The 21,004-nt window shown below is 45.0% G+C and overlaps 1 protein-coding gene across 1 annotated transcript in view; it reads right to left on the bottom strand.

The window, feature by feature from the left end:
* Positions 1-1,219: 1,219 nt before the first annotated feature.
* LOC147640954 (uncharacterized) overlaps positions 1,220-21,004 on the bottom strand; it is a 49,307-nt gene continuing 29,522 nt past the window's right edge. The window contains exons 14-18 of the mRNA XM_086816805.1: positions 13,351-13,431; positions 2,505-2,606; positions 2,066-2,256; positions 1,765-1,954; positions 1,220-1,595 (exon numbers count right to left, since the gene is read on the bottom strand). Of these exons, the coding sequence (XP_086672931.1) occupies positions 1,452-1,595; positions 1,765-1,954; positions 2,066-2,256; positions 2,505-2,606; positions 13,351-13,431 (708 nt within the window). The 3' untranslated portion in view covers positions 1,220-1,451. The remainder of the gene's footprint in view (positions 1,596-1,764; positions 1,955-2,065; positions 2,257-2,504; positions 2,607-13,350; positions 13,432-21,004) is intronic.

The raw sequence follows: 21,004 nt of genomic DNA, 5'->3' as shown, positions 1-21,004 counted from the left end.
ATCTCACCTGTAGACATAGCTACAGGCTGTCAGGACATTACCACCACACAATTACTAGTAATTTATAGTGAAGGCAAGAGAGGGGAGGTTGATGGCTAGTGAATTCTCTTCATGCCCAAGTTACCTCAATAATGGTGTGTCTCCTCCACGCACCTACATAGTGGCGGGAGCCAGCTATGACCAGGCCAATGCTGCATCTGTTTGCTTACCATTGTTTGCTGTTGTGATAAAAAAAGAGCTGGTGAACGTGCTTGCATTTCCAAACTTGGAGCCAAACCCTTCCACCATATTCTGTGAGAACTCGTTAGCAAAACCTCTACTCACTGGAAATGCAAAAGAAGACCTTTTTTTCGCTTCACAAGGTAAGACAGTGTGACCTCGGGCAAATTCACTAAATGTTTGGTAACTACTCGCTGGGCATCATTTTGAAATGCTCTAGTATACATGCACAAATTGGTACATCTATAGGTGGTTTGGAAGAGGCTGCCTGTAAACGATTTGGTAGCTACCTACAAGTGATTTTACGAAGGAAGGAGGAAACTTCGCTGTTAATCAAGTCGACCCACATCATCTTCATCTTGTGTGTGTCCACCAGGGTGGCCATTGGGACAACCCATTTTTGTGAGGCTTGTTGACCAACTACCACTGTCACTGTGAGACCATTCTACGAGCCAGGGCCAGCCTATCCCTGGAGGAAAGGGGCAAGCAATCGCACTCCTTTCCTCCAGGGATAGGCCTCTCCTTTCTCCAAGAGCCTCCCCACAGCCTTTCCCTACACTATCAGATGCATTCTCTATTTTACTTCTCCCATTCTCTGGTCTTGGAGTGAAATTGACACTCAAGCACTCAGCCTCTCCGTAACCTCTTGTTACCAAGCCCTCTGTTGCAAATGCTTACAGTAGTGAATTCTTACACACAAGCATTCTGTTGCAGACAAGTGGAAAAGATCAGCCATGGCAGAATTTGAATTAGACAATGACAAGGAAATTCAAGAGATGCCCATTCATGAAAACAAGCAGGTCGATTGTACAGCCCTCCATTGACCCACAACTATGACAGTAGGATGAGAACATCAGCTTTTACCTACATATGTTTTAAAATCCCCTTTTGGCAAAAAGAGTCCAGTAACATTACCAGTTTTTTTAAATTAATTGTGGAATGATTGCCCCTAAAATCAAAATTAAACAACACTCTTCCGGTCAACTTAATTGACCACAGGGGTTCTCACAATGGTGATTTTTTACAATATCGGTTTGTGTACAGAACTTGACCAAAAAATCACTTCCACCAAAAAGAATCTCTTTACACTCTGATTGTTGTGATGGTCTGATAACCCGTGCAACTTTCTTTAAACAAAAGCTTGTGTCAGACCAATATCACCGGCAGCTTTGTTTTGGCACCAGTATAAATAATGGAGGATTTAGTCAAACTAAATTCCTTGCATCCCTGACTTAAGATCCCCCTCCCTCCTCTTTGTCATGTAAAGAAGATATATATGATCCATCAAAGCTGGTTTGAGGACTCACTGACTTAGGCGACCAGCCATAATGATGCTCCGAAGCTTCAGTTTGAGCATCCACAGCACCAGCCTTACCCTGTTTGATGAATTATTCCATTAGCCAATTCTTTCACTAAATACATGGTGGAATCGATGCACTTAAATGATTAATAGGCTCATGAGCATGTGCAGAGAAGGAGCTGCAGCCATCATTTGAACCCTTAAATCACCTTAACCAATGGTATGTATAAAATGAGAGATGGCACCTTCTTCACCATTTCCCACCAGGCAAGTGAGAAACTTCGTGACAACAAACCCTGGCTTTGTGGAGGATCAGTATGCTGTGGCTCACTTCTTATGTCCAACCTTTCATTAGTAAGATCTTTAGCATCTAATTTTGATGATGATGAGTATGATCCAGAGACTCCAGCTACTGAACAATCAGAATCGATGGACCTGGTATAATGGATGGTTAAAATCATACTTGCAACCCATTACTAACACAAAAAATGTAGGGCTGCAGGATTGGATTGCAAAGAAAAAGGCACACTTCAGAGAGAAAAATACTTTGATGTATTCCACGACCATGACCATCGAGATGGTTCTTCTCTCTGTGTTGAAACAGAAGGCCGCTTAGAGGGAGCAATCTGGCCATTGTTAAGAGCCTGATATTGCAAAGTAGCTTCCAGTGTGCTTTCAGCCATTGCAGTCCGTTTCTCCAGCTCCTTGAGTGACGTGACTACACCCTCATACTTCGCCTGAAAGGAAAATTTCCACAACCCTTTCAGTTACTTCTGTGAATCACAGCATGAAGTCTACTTGATTGTCGGACAAGATTTTTAAAATATAATTGTTTGTTGAGGGCCAGCAAGCATGTATATATTTATGTATGTGAGCACACCCACACTTCATAGCCTCAAAAGACTTTATTTTGCGAGGAAAAGGGGAAAATGGGGGGCGGGGGGGGGGAGGGAACGTTTAAATGATGCTTCTGTACTGATATTACCTGTAATGCATTCACAGCACCTCGCTGTGTTGCAGCATCCTCTTCTGCAAATCGCAGGGCATCCTCTGTTAGTCTTTGCTCATGCTCCATTCGCACCATCACCTAAATCACATTAAAGACAAAATCATGTTGCTGATATCATGACAACATAAACATAAACATAAATATAAACATGCACAAAACCCATTCCAACAGATTGAAAAGAGGATGACAATGTGATAACGACACCTTTTAAAGTGAACACTCACAATGAAATGGATAGATAACAGGCAATACGCATGGCTTTGCCATTATAAGCTGGACCCTTGGACAAGGAAAAGTTCACACGCGGATAGTAGGCCAAAGGCTGATTTGAGGGAGATCCTTGGAAGTCTAAGCTGGCAAAAGGGGCTAAAAAATCTGACAAACTTTCATACATGAGGTGTTATCAAATGGGAAGTATGATGACATTTCGTGAAGCTACTAAACAGCCCATTGCAAGTAAATGTTACATGAGCAAAAATGAATCCAGAATTATAAACCCTAGAAACACACCAGACACAAACTTTACTTAGATATAAAGGCTTTTCAGTTACCCAGCTAAAATAGAGCAGACTACTGTGCAAGATGAGAAAGAGAGGTCTGAGGAGAACGATTGCTGGAAGAGCCTGAACACCCACTTCAGCAACACCCAAATCCCCCCCCCCCCCTGTCAGAATACGCAGTGGAGATGATGACCAAATCTAGAAACACGAGCAAAAACGCAGGCAGAAAAACAACACAAGAGAGAGAGAGATGTAGGCGTGTAACTCTGCTCTATATACACAAGAAGATCCCGAGAAATGATACAAGTGTAGTATGGGGGCTGGGGGCCTATTTATATGCCCCCACATGTGCAGTCGGCTGCCTACAGCAGGCCGACTGGCCCTGAGAACTCCACGACCAGACACATCTCCAGTCGGCCAGATCAACGGCAGTCGGCCACCTCCCAGATGCAGTCGTGGACCAGTTCAGCAGTCGGCCAGCACATGGGCTGCCTCCCAAGCCACAGAAAAATGGGAAAAAATAGGGGAAAAATGCGGGGAGTGAGGAAAAATGATAAAACACCTGATAAGGGCGGGCACACCCACAACAAAGGCCCTGGTGTATAAATCTAGACAGGAGATGACTTCTAACACCCCCTCTCAGCTCCTGGCTGTGAAACCAACCACAGGGAGCTGGGGTGCCGTCTGAGCAAATCCTGAGAGAGCGACTTCGTGAAGAGGTCCACCGTACTGTCCTCGAACAGAACTCCAGCAAGATGTCATCAGCAACGATCTGTTCACGAACAAAGTGCCTCTGGATGATCATGGGTTCCTCCAGTGGAAGCCCAAACCTGCAATGTAACCTCCTGCTGCTCCGTGAAACTGCTCATGGGCCATAAGTAGATCTCCTCGTGTCCGGATCTCCTCCCCAAACTGAGTCACTCCAACCGTGGAGTCGGACTCCATCCAACAATCCCCCTCCTGTGTAGTACAAGAGTCCCTGATCCTTCGCATGCCGCAGAAACCACAAGAAACGCAATCCTGCCTCCCAAAGAGACATCCGCAACCATGAGCTCAACTGCCTCATCAGGAAGCTCCCGTCCAATCTGGTATCCATCAACCAGATCAATGAACCATTCTGCATCTGAGTCAAAGAGACATCACACTGCTCACAGGGATCAACACCTGTTACGGTGCAAAAACAAGTCCTGGAAACCTGATGAAACCTATCAACCACCCCCTCTGAATCCAAAACCACTAAGCCTGGAGAAACCACCTCCTTCTGCAAGTAAGCACCTACCACCTGCCTGGCTTTCCGAAAGGTCCCCGTGGAAAGAACATCCTCATCTACTGGAGGTTCTTTGTCCCGAACACGACGAGACATCAGAGCATAAGTGACCTGTTCAGTTTCCTCTGACTCACGAACACAAGAACTACCAACATCACTACTAGAAAGTTCCTGCCAACTGTTGCCATCTACTGGTAAGCTATCCACCATCTGGTCCCGGAAAGCCTGTACCTGCAGCGTATCCACACTTGAGTGGCCATTACCAGACTGCCACTCATCACAAACCTGAGGACCTGGGAGAGAGAGTGCTGAAAGCTTGTAAACTCCATTCTCCACTCCGCCTTCCCAAACCACTTGGCATGTTGCTTTGTCCCGGAGAGCAACAAAATGCTCATCAAACTCCACCCGTACGCCAGTCTTGCAAACCTGATACACTGACAACATATGAAAACCAAGTGCCGGAACATACAACACCTGGGAGAAATGCTTCCTCCCTCTGCCATCGGGAACTATCTCCATCCTGCCCTCACTGTGAACTGGGATAGTGGACGTATCCCCAGTAAGAATATGACCAGAAAGCCTGCAGAGATCCTGTAAACCGGAACGGGAAGGAGTCATGTGCCTGGAAGCACCACTATCGAGAATCCACTCCCGAGTATCCGCTGCGGAGAGTCCTCCAATCTCCTCCCTGCCTGAAGAAAATGAAACATCGTTGTCCATCACCTCCAGGTGCACAAAAGCCGGAGTCTTCATGATTGCTACTGAGGAATCTTCACCCTTCTCGGTCTTCCGCTTGGGACACTGCCTCCAATAGTGGCCTTTCTCGCCACAATCATTACAGGTCCTCTCTGCCTTCAAATTCTCGCGGTCTGCATCGGACTTCTTCTCAGAAGACTTCTCCGATGAAGCCTTCCCTTTGCCCGAGTTACGGCCTTTCGACCGTTGGCCAGTTAAGGCCTCCGAACCTCCACTCTCAGGAGGGTTCGTGAATCGTTCCTCCTGGTCCAGGACCATGGACACAAGCTCCTCCCACGTGATGGTGCTGAGCCTGCCACCACTGGTAATCAAAGAGGAGTAAAATGCTCAATACGAAGAGGGCAAATGTGACAGCAACGTGATGGCCATGTCCTCTGACGATATCTCCTTCCCAGCCTGAAGAACTTCCTGCTGAAGAGCCTGCAGCTTGTTAATATGCTCCCGCATCGTCGACGACTTTGCAGGGCTCATAACCCACATCTGTACTTCCAAGGAAATCCTCTTCATGGGCGATACCCTGTTGTAAAGTGAGGCCAAATGCTGCCATATACCTCTGGCCAGCGTCATGTGCTTTACATGATTGATTACCTGTGGTGTGCAGTTGAGGAAAATAAACGAATGGACCCTGGCGTTGACACGATCCCACATCTGTGTCTGGGCCTCCCGGTCCTTCCGGATCGACGGTAACTCCCCTTCCTCTACTTCCGGCCGTGGAATACCAACAACGACGAAATCGGCGAGGTCGTAAGACTCCAGAACGGATTCCATCATCACCTTCCATATGCCGTAGTTGCTCCCGTCCAACTGACGGTCCACCGGGAACGTGGGGAGTGTCGGGATCTTCACATGTCTCTCGGCCATCTCTCACAGATCTGCCATTGCGGGGATGTACTCTAAAAAGGGTGGGTGGGTGGGAACAAAGAAGAACTAATACCTGCAAGTGGCTGTCCAGTAAATCAGCCCGCCTTCCTCTTGCACCTCCTCTTCCCGTACAGTCCAAAACAGTCCACCAATCAGCCACAAAACAGCCCCCTCTTGCTCACACAAATCCCAAGACCTATCTAGAGCCTAGGGCTCTGATACCATGTCAGAATACGCAGCGGAGATGATGACCAAATCTGGGAACACAAGAGCAAAAACGCAGGCAGAAAAACAACACAAGAGAGAGAGAGAGATGTAGGCGTGTAACTCTGCTCTATATACACAAGAAGATCCCGAGAAATGATACAAGTGTCGTATGGGGGCTGGGGGCCTATTTATATGCCCCCACATGTGCAGTCGGCTACCTACAGCAGGCCGACTGGCCCTGAGAACTCCACGACCAGACACATCTCCAGTCGGCCAGATCAACAGCAGTCGGCCACCTCCCAGATGCAGTCGTGGACCAGTTCAGCAGTCGGCCAGCACATGGGCTGTCTCCCGAGCCACAAAAAAATGGAAAAAAATAGGGAAAAAATGCGGGGAGTGAGGAAAAATGATAAAACACCTGATAAGGGCGGGCACACCCACAACAAAGGCCCTGGTGTATAAATCTAGACAGGACACCCCCCCCCCCCCCCCCCCCCGACGCTACCATGCACCCCCAATCTGTTACATCCCAAGGCTCTAGTAGGGTTAACAAGTCTAACCTCGGGTTAGGTTAACCAAAGACTAGGATAAGACATCTTATGGAGAGGTTACTAGTATTTATGGACTACTTAGTGCTTACATCCGAGGAGTGTGTCTTGGTGATATGGGACACTACGGCTTTGCACGTGGAGCTATGTCTCGAATGCTACTAACCTCCATGCTTGGGGGTGAGCTTGAATGGATCTATGGTTGGGCAATGAACTAGATGCCAATGTTTTTAGGTTCCCGTGTTATGCTTAATCATAGGTGTTTATTAGACACAGGGGTCTTACAAAGGAACATGAACTTTTTGGATCAAATTTTACATGAATATTGTGATGTGTTTCCTAGTGAGTTGCCGATGGCATTCCTCTTGTTGCGAGGACAGTAGACAATGGGATTGAGTTATTCCCTAGTAGCCATCCCATCTCCCAGCAACCATGTCAATTTTAGGAGAGGGAAGAGGACGAGATTACTCTACAATCACAAGAGTCTCAGTAAGGGAGTTGTTCAATTGAGTAAGTACCCATGGGGCACACCTATGCTTCTATCAAACGAGGACGATGGTACTCTGCATTTCTGTGTAGATTACAAGGGGTTTAACAAACTCACCGTCAAGAACAAGCATCTGGGCACACTTCTCGTGCAAAAGGCTAAAGAGTTTAAGTCTGGGGATAAGTATAGTTTGAGAATTACAATGGAAAATTTGATACATCACATGCACTTGCTTTCGTACGTCAATTTAAAATTGCTCTTGTGAATGAGGATTTCTTTGAGAAGTCCAAGTTGAGACATGTGGGAATGCATCTTAAAGATACGGCGAGTGACTAGTGGATGGCCAACATTCTTGATTATTCGGCTGTCATGACCTGGGCTAAATTTAAAGAGCATATTTATGTTCAATTCTTGCCTCCTAAGAATGACTCAAGGAAGACGCCAGGGGGTCAAAAGAATGATTATGGGCTGTCCAAACAACAAAAAGAAACTTGTGTGTGATGGAAAGTGCTTCAAATGTGGGGATAAGGGACACAAATGCTAAATGCCCACAAAATCCCAAGAACATGCAAGCACAAGAAGAGAAGCCTAGTTTGAATGTCATCCCGGATGTGCAAGGAAATACAGGTCAATCACCAAATGGCAGAACATTATGCAAAGCATGGGGCGAATTGTGTGATCAAACTACCTTATTTCTTTTTGATGATGAATCTACAAATAATTTCATTTCAGTGCACATGGCTGCATGTATCAGATTTTGGTCTGTAGATGAATCAAATGCAGCTTTTGAGGGAAGAGGAGTTGATGTAATGCCAATCATAGACAAACCCCGCATTCATAATATAGGGATATTTGGATGATGAGAACTTCTTAGTTGCTCCCATCTCTGGATGTGATGTTTTGTTGGGAATGCCTTGGCACACTCGTATAGAGTCCAAGAAAGATTAAAAAACAAAGAGGCTTAGTTTTATCCATAGAGGTCAACAACATGTATTGGATGTAGGAACTCTTGGAAGCACCATTCCACTTGTTAGCCATGTACAAATTTCCAAATTAATATAAAAAATATACTTGTTTGTACTTGGTTTTTGTTAGAGATCAAGCTGAACATGAAAGTCCGAATGTTAATGTGGATCATTTGACTCAAGATAAGCTGAATTTCTTACATAGTTATAGTGATTGTTTCTGAGAGTCTTTGCCAGATGAATTACCACCCCAACAGCTTGAGGATCATCGTATTGATCTCATTTTAGGGAGATCTCTACCAAATAGGCCGCTATAGAGAGTGAGTGCCAGTCACAACAAGAGGAGATTATGGCACAAGTTCATGACTTGCTTGACAAAGGATTGGTACAACCCATGGAAGGAGCTACACGTTTCAACTGTATTGACTTTAAGAGTTGCTACCATTAGATTAGAATGGCTGCGCAAGATGTTCGTAAGACGGATTGTATGAGTTTTTGGTGGTACCATTTGGTCTCACCAACTCTCCTCCCACTTCTGATTGATGCATAAAGAATCGCATTTTTGGAAAACACCAAAAGGAGGGATCGCATTTTTAAACACTAAAGGGTATACAGGGACTTTCTTCAATGACGTGTTTTCCAAGAATGAGACCAAGCATAGAGAACATTTGGCTGCAGTGTTCGAAGAGCTTCGACTTCATAAGCTCTATATAAATGACAAAAAAGAGTGAATTCTTTTTGTCTGAGATCCATTATCTTGGTCATATAGTATCCTAGGAAGGGGTACGGATGGATCCCGCTAAGATAAAGGCCATACAGGATTGGCCCGAGTTGCAATCAGTCCATCAAGTACAAAGTTTTCTTGGGTTATGCTCATATTACATTCATATGGAACTTTGCTGAAATTGCTTCGCCATTACATGATCTTACAAAGAAAAAGGCCACTTTTCAATGGACATCAAAGCAAAAAGAAGCTATTCAAAAGCTTAAAGAAGCGATCATCACAGGACTGGTCTTAATCATTCTGGATTTGAATAAACCCATGTGGAGAAAGCATTGGTGCTGTTTTGAATCAAGAAGGTCATGCCGTTGCTTATGAGAGCAGGGGTCTTCAAAATGCAAAGTTGCACTTACAAGTTTATCATTCACACTCTTACAGATTGGAAGCATATCATCTTTTGGAAGCTGAATACAGATCTTTAGAGTTTGCGGTATTTTCTTACGCAAACAAAACTTTTTGAGAAGCATATGCGATGGACAAACTAAACTTTCTTTCTATGTTTCATTTTCAGATTTTAAACTCCTGAAAAAAGAATGTAGGGGCAAATGGCCTCTCCCAAATGAAGACCTCAAATACATGCTATTACAATAGCGTATCATCAAGATCTATCAAATATGCATGATATGTATCAAATAGATGATGATTTTCAACATGTATGGACTGATTTACAGCAGGCTATAACAGCCCCAATTATGTTATTCAAGACGGTTATCTCATGATGCAGAACTGTATGTGTGTGTGCAAAGATTTAAGGCAAAAAGTAATGGATGAATATTATTCACCTCCTTATGCAGGACATCGAGAAATTCTTCCTACTACACAAGCCATTCAGAGATATTTCTTTTGGCCAGAGATGCGTAAGGACATTGATGCATATGTGAGGCAGTGTCTTGTGTGTCAAAAGGTAAAGTTAGATCTTATAAGACATCAAAATTGCTTCCACCCTTGCCCATACCGAATCAGCCCTCGGAGTCTATTACCATGGATTTTATTATGGATTTGCCTAAAACACAAGGGAATGATGCAACATGGACTATTGTTGACAGGTTCAACAAGCAAGCGCACTTTATCCCAGTGCGTAAGAATAACAAGCCAGAGCATATGGCGAAGATATTCATGGCTCAAATATTAAGCATCATGGTTTGCCACAGGTAATTTTGGGTGAAAGGGATCCTCTGCCATGTGCATGGCATCATGGACATGCTGAACCTCTCATTTGGCAACATGTTTTAGGCATAAGAAGGTGTTGCACAGCAATCAGCAATCTTCTACATGTATGGACAGCAGTCGGCAGAAGGCCCTAGTCACGCCAGTAGGTCGGACAGCCTGTGGGTAGCCACACGTGTGAAAGCGATGATGTTCATAATGATTTATTGGAGGACAAAGCTAGACGACAGCAGGTTACATGACCGACTTCTAGTCATCAGCACAATATAAACACAAGTTGTGTTTTAGCATTAGTCATCTAGTTCCCACTGGAGGAATAGGTCATAGATTAGGACTTCTAGTCAGACAACCTTTTGGGTGTGCTTCAGACCACCGTATTTGTATAAACACTTATACTCTTTTAACAATATGAAGATACAGTAGATTAGGTGACACCTCTGCGTTTTTCTCTCTCTTCTCTCCATCTATCTTCCGCATGACTGCATCAGTGTTCCTGAAAAGCATTTAGGGCTGAAAGATCAGCTGAAAGATCAGACCCATCAGTCCACCCACTCACCCTTACTACAACGCGCATGGATGAAACCATCATCCCTGCCTTGATCTTTTCATGGTGTGGTGACCATGCAACATTGTATCAGCATCAGGTTCAACAATGCTAAGTGCTGAAGTGTCCCAAATGAAGATGCACAGGTCCAAGGTACAAGAAAGTGCACACGAACAAGGCCCAATGGAAGTAACAACAACATAGAAGAAAACCATGGGGTTGTACAACATAACTTGCAGGAATGGCAGACTTGACACTTGATGCCACTTGGGGCATATCAAGAAAGGCTTTCAAAGTAACGGTTCCAATCCACAGGGAGGGGTGCAAGTAAAACCAAGGATAAGTCTCAAGAAAGAAGATCATGGAAGTGTTCGGGGACAAGGCATGAAGGACAAGGGACATAGTGGAACCGCTGCACACATCTACACCAGACTGTGGAGTGGCATCAGAGGATTGCAAGGTTTTCAGCAGTAGGAAGGTTGCCACGCTTAGAAGAATGACAATGGGATCCATGAGGAGACAAAGGGATGATGGCTGGCAAACATCCATAATTAGAAGTTGGAAGCACGTCATCAAGTTTAGCAAGAGGGGATGTCATGTGCATGGCATCATGGACATGCTGAACCTCTGAGTTGGCAACATGTCTTAGGCATAAGAAGGTGTTGGACAGCAATCGGCAGTCTTCTACAAAAATGAACAGCAGTCGGCAGTCTTCTACAGGTATGAAGAGCAGTCGACAGAATGCCCCAGTCACATTAGCAAGCCGGACAACGTGTGGGCAGTCACACGTGTGAAAGCGATGATGTTCATAATGATTTATTGGAGGACAAAGCTAGCCGACAACAAGTTACATGACCGACTTGTTGTCATGAGCATTATATAAACACAAGTTGTGTTTAGCATTAGTCGTCTAGTCAGGGACAGGGCATGAAGAACAGGGGACAGAGTGGAGCCGATGCACAGATCTACACCAGACTGTGGAGTGGAATCAAAGGATTGCAAGGTTTTCAATACAAAGGTTGCCAGGCTCAGAAGGATGACAATGGAAACCCATGAGGAGACAAAGGGATGATGATAGTCATCCATGGTCAAAAGTTGGAAGCGTATCATCAAGTTTAGCAGGAGGGGATGTCATGTGCATGGCATCATGGACATGCTGAACCTATGAGTTGGCAACATGTTTTAGGCATAAGAGGGTGTTGGGCGATAGTCGGCAGTTTTCTACAAGTATGGACAGCAGTGGGCAGAAGGCACGGGTATCATCAGCAGGTCGGACAGCGTGTGGGCAGTCACACATGTGAAAGCCATGGTGTTCATAATGATTTATTGGAGGACAAAGTTGGTCGACAGCAAGTTACATGACCGACTTGTGGTCATGAGCACTATATAAACACAAGTTGTGTTTTAGCATTAGTAATCTAGTTTCCAATTCGGGAATAGATCATAGATTAGGACTTGAGTCAGACAACCTTTGGGTGTGCTTCAGGCCACCGGACTTGTATAAACACTTATACTTTTGTGATAATATGAAGATATAGTAGACTAGGTGAAAACTCTGCGTTTTTCTCTCTCCTCTCCATCTATCTTCCGCATGACTGCATGAGTGTCCTTGAAAAGCATTTAGGGCTAAAAGATCAGACGCACACCTTCATCCGTTGTCACGTAGACATAATCCTTGCAACCGCCTAAAAGGCAAGTTAAAGGCCGTATTAAGGCAGTTTTGGAGACGTTTTGACAGTCCTATAGGCGCCCAGAGGTTCCCCAAGACATGCACCAATGGTTGGAACAATATTGGGCATAATATGAACACATTTTATTATATTTTTTATGACTTTTTATGGCCTAAAAAGAGCTTGCTGACCTGAATACGGCCTACTATCAAAATCCCTATATAAAGGCAGGTCAAAGGGTCATTCATAAGCATTCAAAGACAGAGGTTGCAGAGCCAAGACCAAGGGCTTGCAGGCACAACATCTGGATCAGCCAAGTATACCTCCATATCAGCGTTTTCCATTATGTACAAAGGAGGACAATACATTTCAGTTCATGCATAGCATTTAGGGCTTAGATCTCATTTGGATCTTTGCTAAACTATTGTAATTACCCATTCATTTACTTATGTACAGTAGGAGTAGGTTAGGTAAAAAGTCTCTCTTCTCCTTCTCTGTTTACTGTCCAAACTTTTCATTGCCTAGTTGGTGCTTTCTGAAACAACCTCTACCCTAGCCCCTCTCCCGCCGGTCAAGGTGGTGGTGCTTTTTTGTTTTCAGCCCCCAGAGAAGCATCCCCCCTCCTCTTCCCAACATGCCTCCCTCCAAGAGCAGCCAGCTTCTTTTTCCATTTTATCTTGAGGATTGTAGTCTGCTTCATGCAGAATTTTCTTCTACTAATAGAAGGATTTATTCTTGGGAGGGAAAAAAAGAATGCAGAGCTACTATAATGGCCTAAGTTACATTCTTAGAGGGCCAAGAGTTAACTCAAATGCTTTGTAAGATAAATGTCATTGCATTTCAATTGTTATGAAAGAAATGATGAAATAATAAGTCTGGTGTACTATTTGAAACCACAACAAAAAATAATTCACGAAGGCTACCACTAAAAGCAGAGCTAAGGTCAACGCACATAAGACAATCCAGCATACAATAGGCAATAACTCTATTTGAAACGAACAAATGTACCTTGACAAAATGCCGGCATGAAATTCATACATATGCCCATGGACTAGGACAACACACGTACCTGACCCATAGCTTGCTCCTGCTCTACCTTGTCTGCAAGTGCTTGTTTCAAATAAACTACTTCAGCTTCTAGTGTTTCCACCTATAACAAAAGAGAAAATTAGGACTCATTTCAGATGAAATAGTAACAGTCTTCTGTTGCATACACAAATATAATCGTGATCACATTAAAAGTGATGGTGACCTTTCTAATCTGAAATTTGCATGCTTGAAATGAATAAAAGTGAAAACAGCTCAAGAATGTTTTTCATGTGCACAAGCTCGATCAAACACAGAAATCTCCTAGGTGCATGTTGAATTTCCAATATAGAGATGCAAGCCTCTTAGAAGAAGAGCTGATGTGGAAGATTTGCAAGCGCTAGCAAATGTTGGTGAGCATGGCAGATATTTGACCGGCTGCCCCGTTGATGATGATTGCCATGGACAAAAGGTGACACGAGATATGATGTGACACACCACACTAATAGCAGTGCCACCTAGCAGAATGTGAGCATGCCGACCAGCAGGGAAGCATACACAGGACAGGCTGTGAGAGGTCAGCCAACAGAAATGCGTGCTCAAGCAAGGCAGGCAGCAGGATAGGAAGCCAACGGGTTGGGCCTGGGCCAGGCGAACTGTATTAAAACACGTGTGAACGTCTTTAATGGCAGTCGTGTGCACCTTGGGAAATTTTGAAATAAAAGTCGTGCTCTTTGCGAAGTCGTGAATGGACCCACATGAAGGAAATTACCGATTAGCAATAAGATGCATATATATTCATGCCCAACGAAATCATCAAAATCATTTGCTTCTCCTCAAAAGTGTTTCTCTACACGTGGGTTGGCCAAGGATAGCTTCTGTCGGTGTTGGGCTGTGAATAGCTGTTTGCATTCTAAGCCACACTCTTCTTTCTATCTCTGAAAACCCTAGCACATAGGCGCAAGCGTTCTACACATTATATATGAAAGAGCGAGTATGCACAGAATGGCCACTGCCGGCTGCCTCCCCTCATAGCACATCCAATCCCTCAACCCACTCACCCATAAAGGGTTGTGGAGGGATGAGGGAGGCCTAAGGGTCTTTTTGACCCTTATACTAAGGTTTCACAACCCTTTTTTCAACATATGGGATAATACCGAGTCCATATGGCAGCTAAGGAGACGGCTCTTCCAACACCATCCAACTCAGCTCCACGGTGAGCAGGATAGAGGCTGCGACGTATGATGTCTTGGCTCAGGGGCTTGACAATAGCTTAGGCTACGAGGCAACATTGGCTTGGCCATGGCAACAATAGCTTGATCAGGGGCCACGGCGAGCTTGGGCATAGAGGCTTTTACAAACAGCTTGGCTTGGCTTGGCTTGGCTCGACCCAGCAGTGTGTAGACACAAGGAGGGAGCAGACGATGAGCAGAGCAAGGTGAGGAGAGAGACCTGCTTTGATAGTATGTACAGAATGGCCACTTCCGACCGCCTCCCCTCAGAGCCCATCCAATCCCTTAAACCACTCAACCGTAAAGAGTTGTGGAGGGATGAGGGAGGCCTAAGGGTTTTTTTTATCTTTATACTAAGGGTTCACAACCCTTTTTTCAACATATGGGATAAATTGAGTCCATGTGGCAACCGAGGAGACGGTTCTTACAACAACCTCAAGTGTGCTAATGGATATACTAATCCCGAAGTGCAAATAGATGCATCACTAATGCACACTATCCTCTAAAATGTCACCACGATCAACTAGAGTATCCACATGATCTGTAGGAAAGAAGATAGTCGTATAAGTGTCCATGCTTGGTGTGCTCATTGCCATGTCTATCCTCGAGATCATGCCTGACTCACACACATCATATCATATACATCATCATCATGTGCATATAATTGAGTGGCATCTTGTGCACTTATATCACTATGATCATGTGCATGTGTGTGCAATACATCAATGTCATCGTGTGTATGTGTGTCCAATACATCATCATGTGTATGAGTGTACAATACATCATCATCATCATAAATATCTGTGTCGGTGTAGTCTACATCCTCTCGAACATAATCATGGTGGCTCAAGAGTGTGGGGCACTCATGTAAGTAGTCGAAAGAAGACTCATCCCATGCGAACAAAGCCGAACCTCCGTATTAAGATAGCCAAGCAAAGAAGCGACAAAGTCACCGTTTGTGGACCATCTGGGCCATGTGGCTCTAGACCATCTAGCACAAACCTCCCTTTCATCAAACAAATGCCGCAAGTGACTAAGCATCAAATCCGTAAGCTCGAACATCCAACCATGGCACGAGTACACCGCTCATCATAGAGAGAAGTCAATGTGTGCGGATGTAGAGGTCTAAACCTCGATGTGCCGAAGGTATGTGTGAACACAACAAGTGATATATGATCCACAACACCAAGTGGAAACTCGTGATAATAAGCATAGAGCCATGACAATAGTGCATGGGGGAAGCCCTATGATCAAGATCCGATAGGGAAATTATGTGACATCGATGACAAAGTTGATGTATATTGTGTCGATCATTAGATGGGTACAAACAGTAAGAGTAACCCATAGCTGCGTGTGAACACAACCAATAAACCAAAGCATGCGCACCAAGGCTAGAAAATCTGTGTGTGTGTAAAACAAGCCCACAATGTGCTAGTGCACGTGATCAAGGTTATAAAAGCACAAATAGTGTGAACAAATGCTAGCAATGCCAAAATGCACGTGAATCAAGGCTAACAAAGGAAAAAACACACATCGCCCAAATAATGCATCAACGTGTACGTGTGACACACCTCGCATGTGTGAAAATAACCAAAGACACTCACAGCGTGTGAACACACCTCATCAAACACCACGGGTGTGAGTAATACCAAAATTTATGAAGGTACGTGAAACATGATGTATAAACAAGCCAATAATCACTCACATCCTCTCCCAACATACATATGCACAAGCTGCATGAAAACAACCTTCTTCAAGGTTAGTGTAGGGAATGTGTGGAAACAAGAGAGGAATGGAATGGGTTAATGGTGAAGAGTGTGGCAAGGAGATAATGGGTTGGAAAAAAAAATGCGAAAGGAAAGGAAGATTATGCCTAGTGTGAATAGCACCCTAGTGTGAATGGATGATGGACTAATCCTAGACTTAGGCTAAATGGTATTCGTGCTTCAATCTTCATCTTCCTCCACCTCCAACTCATGGATCAACTCCCTCTTCTCTGCATGTATCGTCATAAGGCCAGATGAATCTGAACTTACGAATCACCAAAGAAAGAAAGAAGAGGGAGTTGATCTGAATTTTAAAAGAAAGAAAAGAATCACCAAAAACAAACAAAATTTTAAAATAATAATAATAATAAATTAAATTAAATTAGAAACACCCGAGAAAAAATAATAATAATAATAGTAATAATAACTTGCAAAAATAGACAAATACATAACTAAATCACACACGCCCACATACACACAAACAAATTCTTTATTGAACCACAACAAAAGAATTTCTAACAATTTAATAACTAATTAGCCAAAACAAACTTTAAATGACTAATTCACTAAAATAAAACAAGTAAAGACAAGAATACAAAAAGTGCGAACTTTACCTCAAAGATTGTCCAATCATGAAGTATAAGATCATCAACTTCATCATGCATAGCATGGACTAGGTGCTACGATATCCCTACTCACGTCATCAACGCCCCAGACTAGGTGCAGGTTTCATATAAAAATTTTGTCCCAACCAAAAGACGACACAATTTTTACACAGAGACCAACGAGCTGAGTTTCTATCACTTCTCCGAAGGTGAAGGGCAAACTCAGCCATGATGAAGGCTATCACTTACAACTAGATTAGCAAAAACAAATCACTTTCCTACTAAAGCAATGATTAAGCAAGACTAGAAGCAATGATAAATAACAACTAAGAGCTAAATGATCTAAACAAAAAATGGGCTTTTAAGCTTCCCATTCTCTACATGTTGATGACAATGGCCCAGCTACACTTGATTAACTTCTCCTCTCTGTGCTATCCACAGCCAGAGATGGCTGAATCTGGATGCCTAGCTTCTAACAAAGCTATGATGGCCAGACATAGTTGTCTGCGGAACGCGTACCGCACCACAGGGACGTAAAGACTCGTACGAAACGAAACGGAAGAACGGTACGAGGTCCAAGACGTTTTTTTTTCCATGACAGTTTCGCTGCTGCATTTCGTACCTGACCGGTACGATACAACCAAAAAAGACGTTTTTTGCCGTTTTTTCCCTCTTTTTTTGGCACCCGCTCTTTGCGGGCCATTTTTTTGATGTTGTACCCCAGCTGCCCTGTCTGCACCCACCCGCCATTTTTTCGTTGTTGCACCCCAACTGCCCTGTGTGCACCAACCCACCCTTGGCTCAGGCCCCCAAGGCAACAAGGCAACCCGCTTGGACCCCATCTCTCTCTTTCCTCTCTCTCTCTCTCTCTCAAGCTCTCTAGGGCCTACTACCTAGACTCTTCCCCCTTATCGCCTGACATCAGCTTTTTTATTATTGAGCATATCGCGTCGTTTACCTTGAGGGGTATATCCGGCAACGTTATAATGACCTTGTCCTGGATCGCCCTCATCTAAAAGCGGTTTGTCAACCGAAGAACATCCAACGCACAGGACGCTTCCCCTATTATAAGCTCCAATAGTTGCACCATCATTGATTTACCTGTAGCGCCCGGGCCCTAGAGATACAGGCAAAATTGCTCACTATTATCCTGAGTGAACAGCAAGCGCAGGTAAGCTCTTATAATGCTGAGCTTCAACTGATCTCCGGCAGTTAAGCCAAGTAAAAACTCCTACACCTTGGTGAGTTGTGTACACTGATTCAATGCTATACCACATTGATTAAAGGACCAAAGGCCCGGCCACGATGACAACTCCTTATCGTCCCCTCGTACTTCCAGAATCCCATTTGTAACCCATCTATTGTTTTCATCAATCACGAGGTTTCTTTTGGTTGAAGGATCAATGCCACAAGACAAAGGTTCAGAGCCAAGTAAACGTGTAGATAGGAATAACAACAAGAAAGCGGTTGGGGCGTCTGGTACAACCGCTGCCTCCCCATTCTCTTTCTTAGTGGGGGTGTATATTTGCTCCTTATTTTAGCTATTTCAGCTTCGATCACATTCATTATCTCATAGCAGGATCCATCATGGGTCAACCAGTACCCGTTCTCATACTTGTACCATTCCCTTTCGGGTAGCCTGAATATCCATTTGTCCTCAAATAGCTTAGCCACACCCTTACTAGCGCTCTCCTCCAAAGACTCTTCATAGCTTAGCTCTCGCCCCTCTCCTAGCTCTAGCTGCTGCTTCAATATGTCCCGTAGATCGCTCTCTTTATCGGCCTCTAACGGCGGCACACAAAGCAAGCGGGCTTGGAACTGGACGGTCTCTTCATCTAGGCATTTATTGCCTTTTACCTGCTCATATAGAGTGTTCCACCTCCTCCCAAAGGGATTAGCTCACATATCTCCGGGGGGTCGTCCCCTCACGCGGGGAGCAGATACGTTGGAAACCCCCTAAGCTGCGTGAGGGTGGTCCAGCTGAGGATTACCCTTTCTGGCCCTATTATAGTTATTCTCCCTCTGGTGAAGAACTCCAGGTGAACCCCCGCGACGCATAGCCCGCCTTTGGGCGCATCTTTAATCCCCTTTCCCCACAAATGCAAGCCTCCCGACGGGGTTTTCTCTATGCTAAGGCTTGAGCAGCTGCCGAGGCCGACTAGGACCGCCAGCCCGAACACCGCGTTGTCCAAGTCGATTAGTCCTACCTCCATGGGTAATGTCCCCACGTCTAGCCCGATAGAATCGCTAGGGCATGGGGCCTTAAGCGCTTGGTTACCATGCAATATATTCAGGGGGGATACTGCCAGGTCTCCATAAATGCGCTCTTTCCCTCTCTGATAGTAGAGTTTGCACCCGCTAATAAGGAGGTCGTTTATAGATCTTGCTTCAAGATCTGACAACGATATATAATAGGGCGGTTGGCCCGGCCTTGTCGTGTTTTTATTCATATGTTTGTATCCTAATCCTTCTGGATGACGCTTTTATCGGCCCTTTTAATGGAACCCTATGCAGAACATTGTGGTAAACTGGATCAGTACAACTTTTCCTTTTTGGCCCGGCTCCCACGCAAGACCCTTTTTCTTAGCCTCAAGTATCCGCACGTAACGAAAAACGCCCTCTTCCCGAGCGGGGACACTTGGATCGTGCTCTCCCATAAAGAAACTAATAGATGAGACAAGTGCTTTGTCCAATAAGCGCAGGTGTTCTACCATTTGTGGGTTCTGGTTATCAGGACGATCGAATTTTTCGTAAGCGTCCGCCAACGTCTTGGTACATTTAGCGATGTTGCTGGGTATAAGGCTGACCTCAAAGAGCCTATCGAACACCTACGCCCCTTCGTGGTGGCCGTATTTTCCTATGAACGGGACTAGGTAATACTGTTCGGGACCCACTAGCCTAACACTCATCTTGTGCCACTTCATCTCGGACGACTGTAAAGGTAGAGTAGGATCTCGTCCAGCCAGACTGTTGTAAAGGTGTCGGCGAGACCCCTTAAGTGAGCTGACGCCGGCCACTTTTGCACCTCAAAATCCACCCGGAGCAGGTACTTAACGCTTTTCACTCAAGATCGAGGGCCGTAATAACAGGTTATTGTAATAATATCCCCTCGGTGAGCTTTGAGGGGGACTTCATCAAAACGGTCAACAGGCATAGCTAGCTTACCTCCGCAACCTAGGTTTTATTATTGTTGGTGGATATTGATAGTGAATTTGGGGGGGTTCTCGCTAGGTCGTCGCCTTAGACACAAGCCCCTCGTCCGAGGGGGGGGGGGGGGGGGGGGTTGGTTGCCTCCATCTGGCGGCTCATTCGCTGGCTCTGGTCGATAAGGTATTTCTTTTTAGGGATGTATGACACCACCAAGCCGCGGTCAAGATCAGCCTTGCTAGCTCCCATAATAACCTTCGTTGCTCAAGCCAGGAGTAAACAAGAAAGGCGCCGATTAGTCCAGGCCTTCAAAAAAAGGTCTAGGATAGGCCTTCAAATTTCAGGCCTGCTTGCTACTCTCTAGTCTTGGTGCTCCCATCGCAGTCCTCCAAACCCTCAATCATGTTGAAGTCTTCCCCCATGCACCGGTGATCTGCCCGAGGAAGGCCAATCGTACCTGCTGTATCCAAAAGTCAGCCCTGTCGCATGCCCCATTGGGGGCGTAGATGTTGAGGAGACCCACACAGTCCTCCCCAAGAAAAAGAACAACCCATTGTGCTCCACCAAGGGCGATGGTTCCAATCAATCACCTGGGTCAGAAGCTGGTTGCTGATGGAGATGCATATCCCTCCCTAGTTCCTTTAGGGACCAAAAAGTGTGACTGCGGCCTAGGAGAAGCTTCCTACAATACGTAAATCTACCTGTGGTCGAGATTCTCCTGGATCATGAGGGTGTTCAACTCCTCCCCTACGAGGACTCCCTAGAGTTCCTCCCACTACCATCTTGTGCCGAATGCAAACAGTGCCACCGAGATCACAGACATTTGAAGAGACAATCCGCATCGCTATGGTAAGAGGTTGCGAGCTCTCCTCAGTGTGCAAGGCTTTTGGGGTTGGTTTGAACAGGGAGTAGTCGCACTTCATCCTAGGGCACAACCGCTCCAAGTG

Source organism: Cibotium barometz, chromosome 2 (genome assembly GCF_041138505.1).
Source record: "Cibotium barometz isolate CiBa-2024 chromosome 2, ASM4113850v1, whole genome shotgun sequence".
Taxonomy (NCBI): Eukaryota; Viridiplantae; Streptophyta; class Polypodiopsida; order Cyatheales; family Cibotiaceae; genus Cibotium; species Cibotium barometz.
Note: the sequence above shows the minus strand (reverse complement) of the source record. Positions and strands in the feature narration are given on the sequence as shown.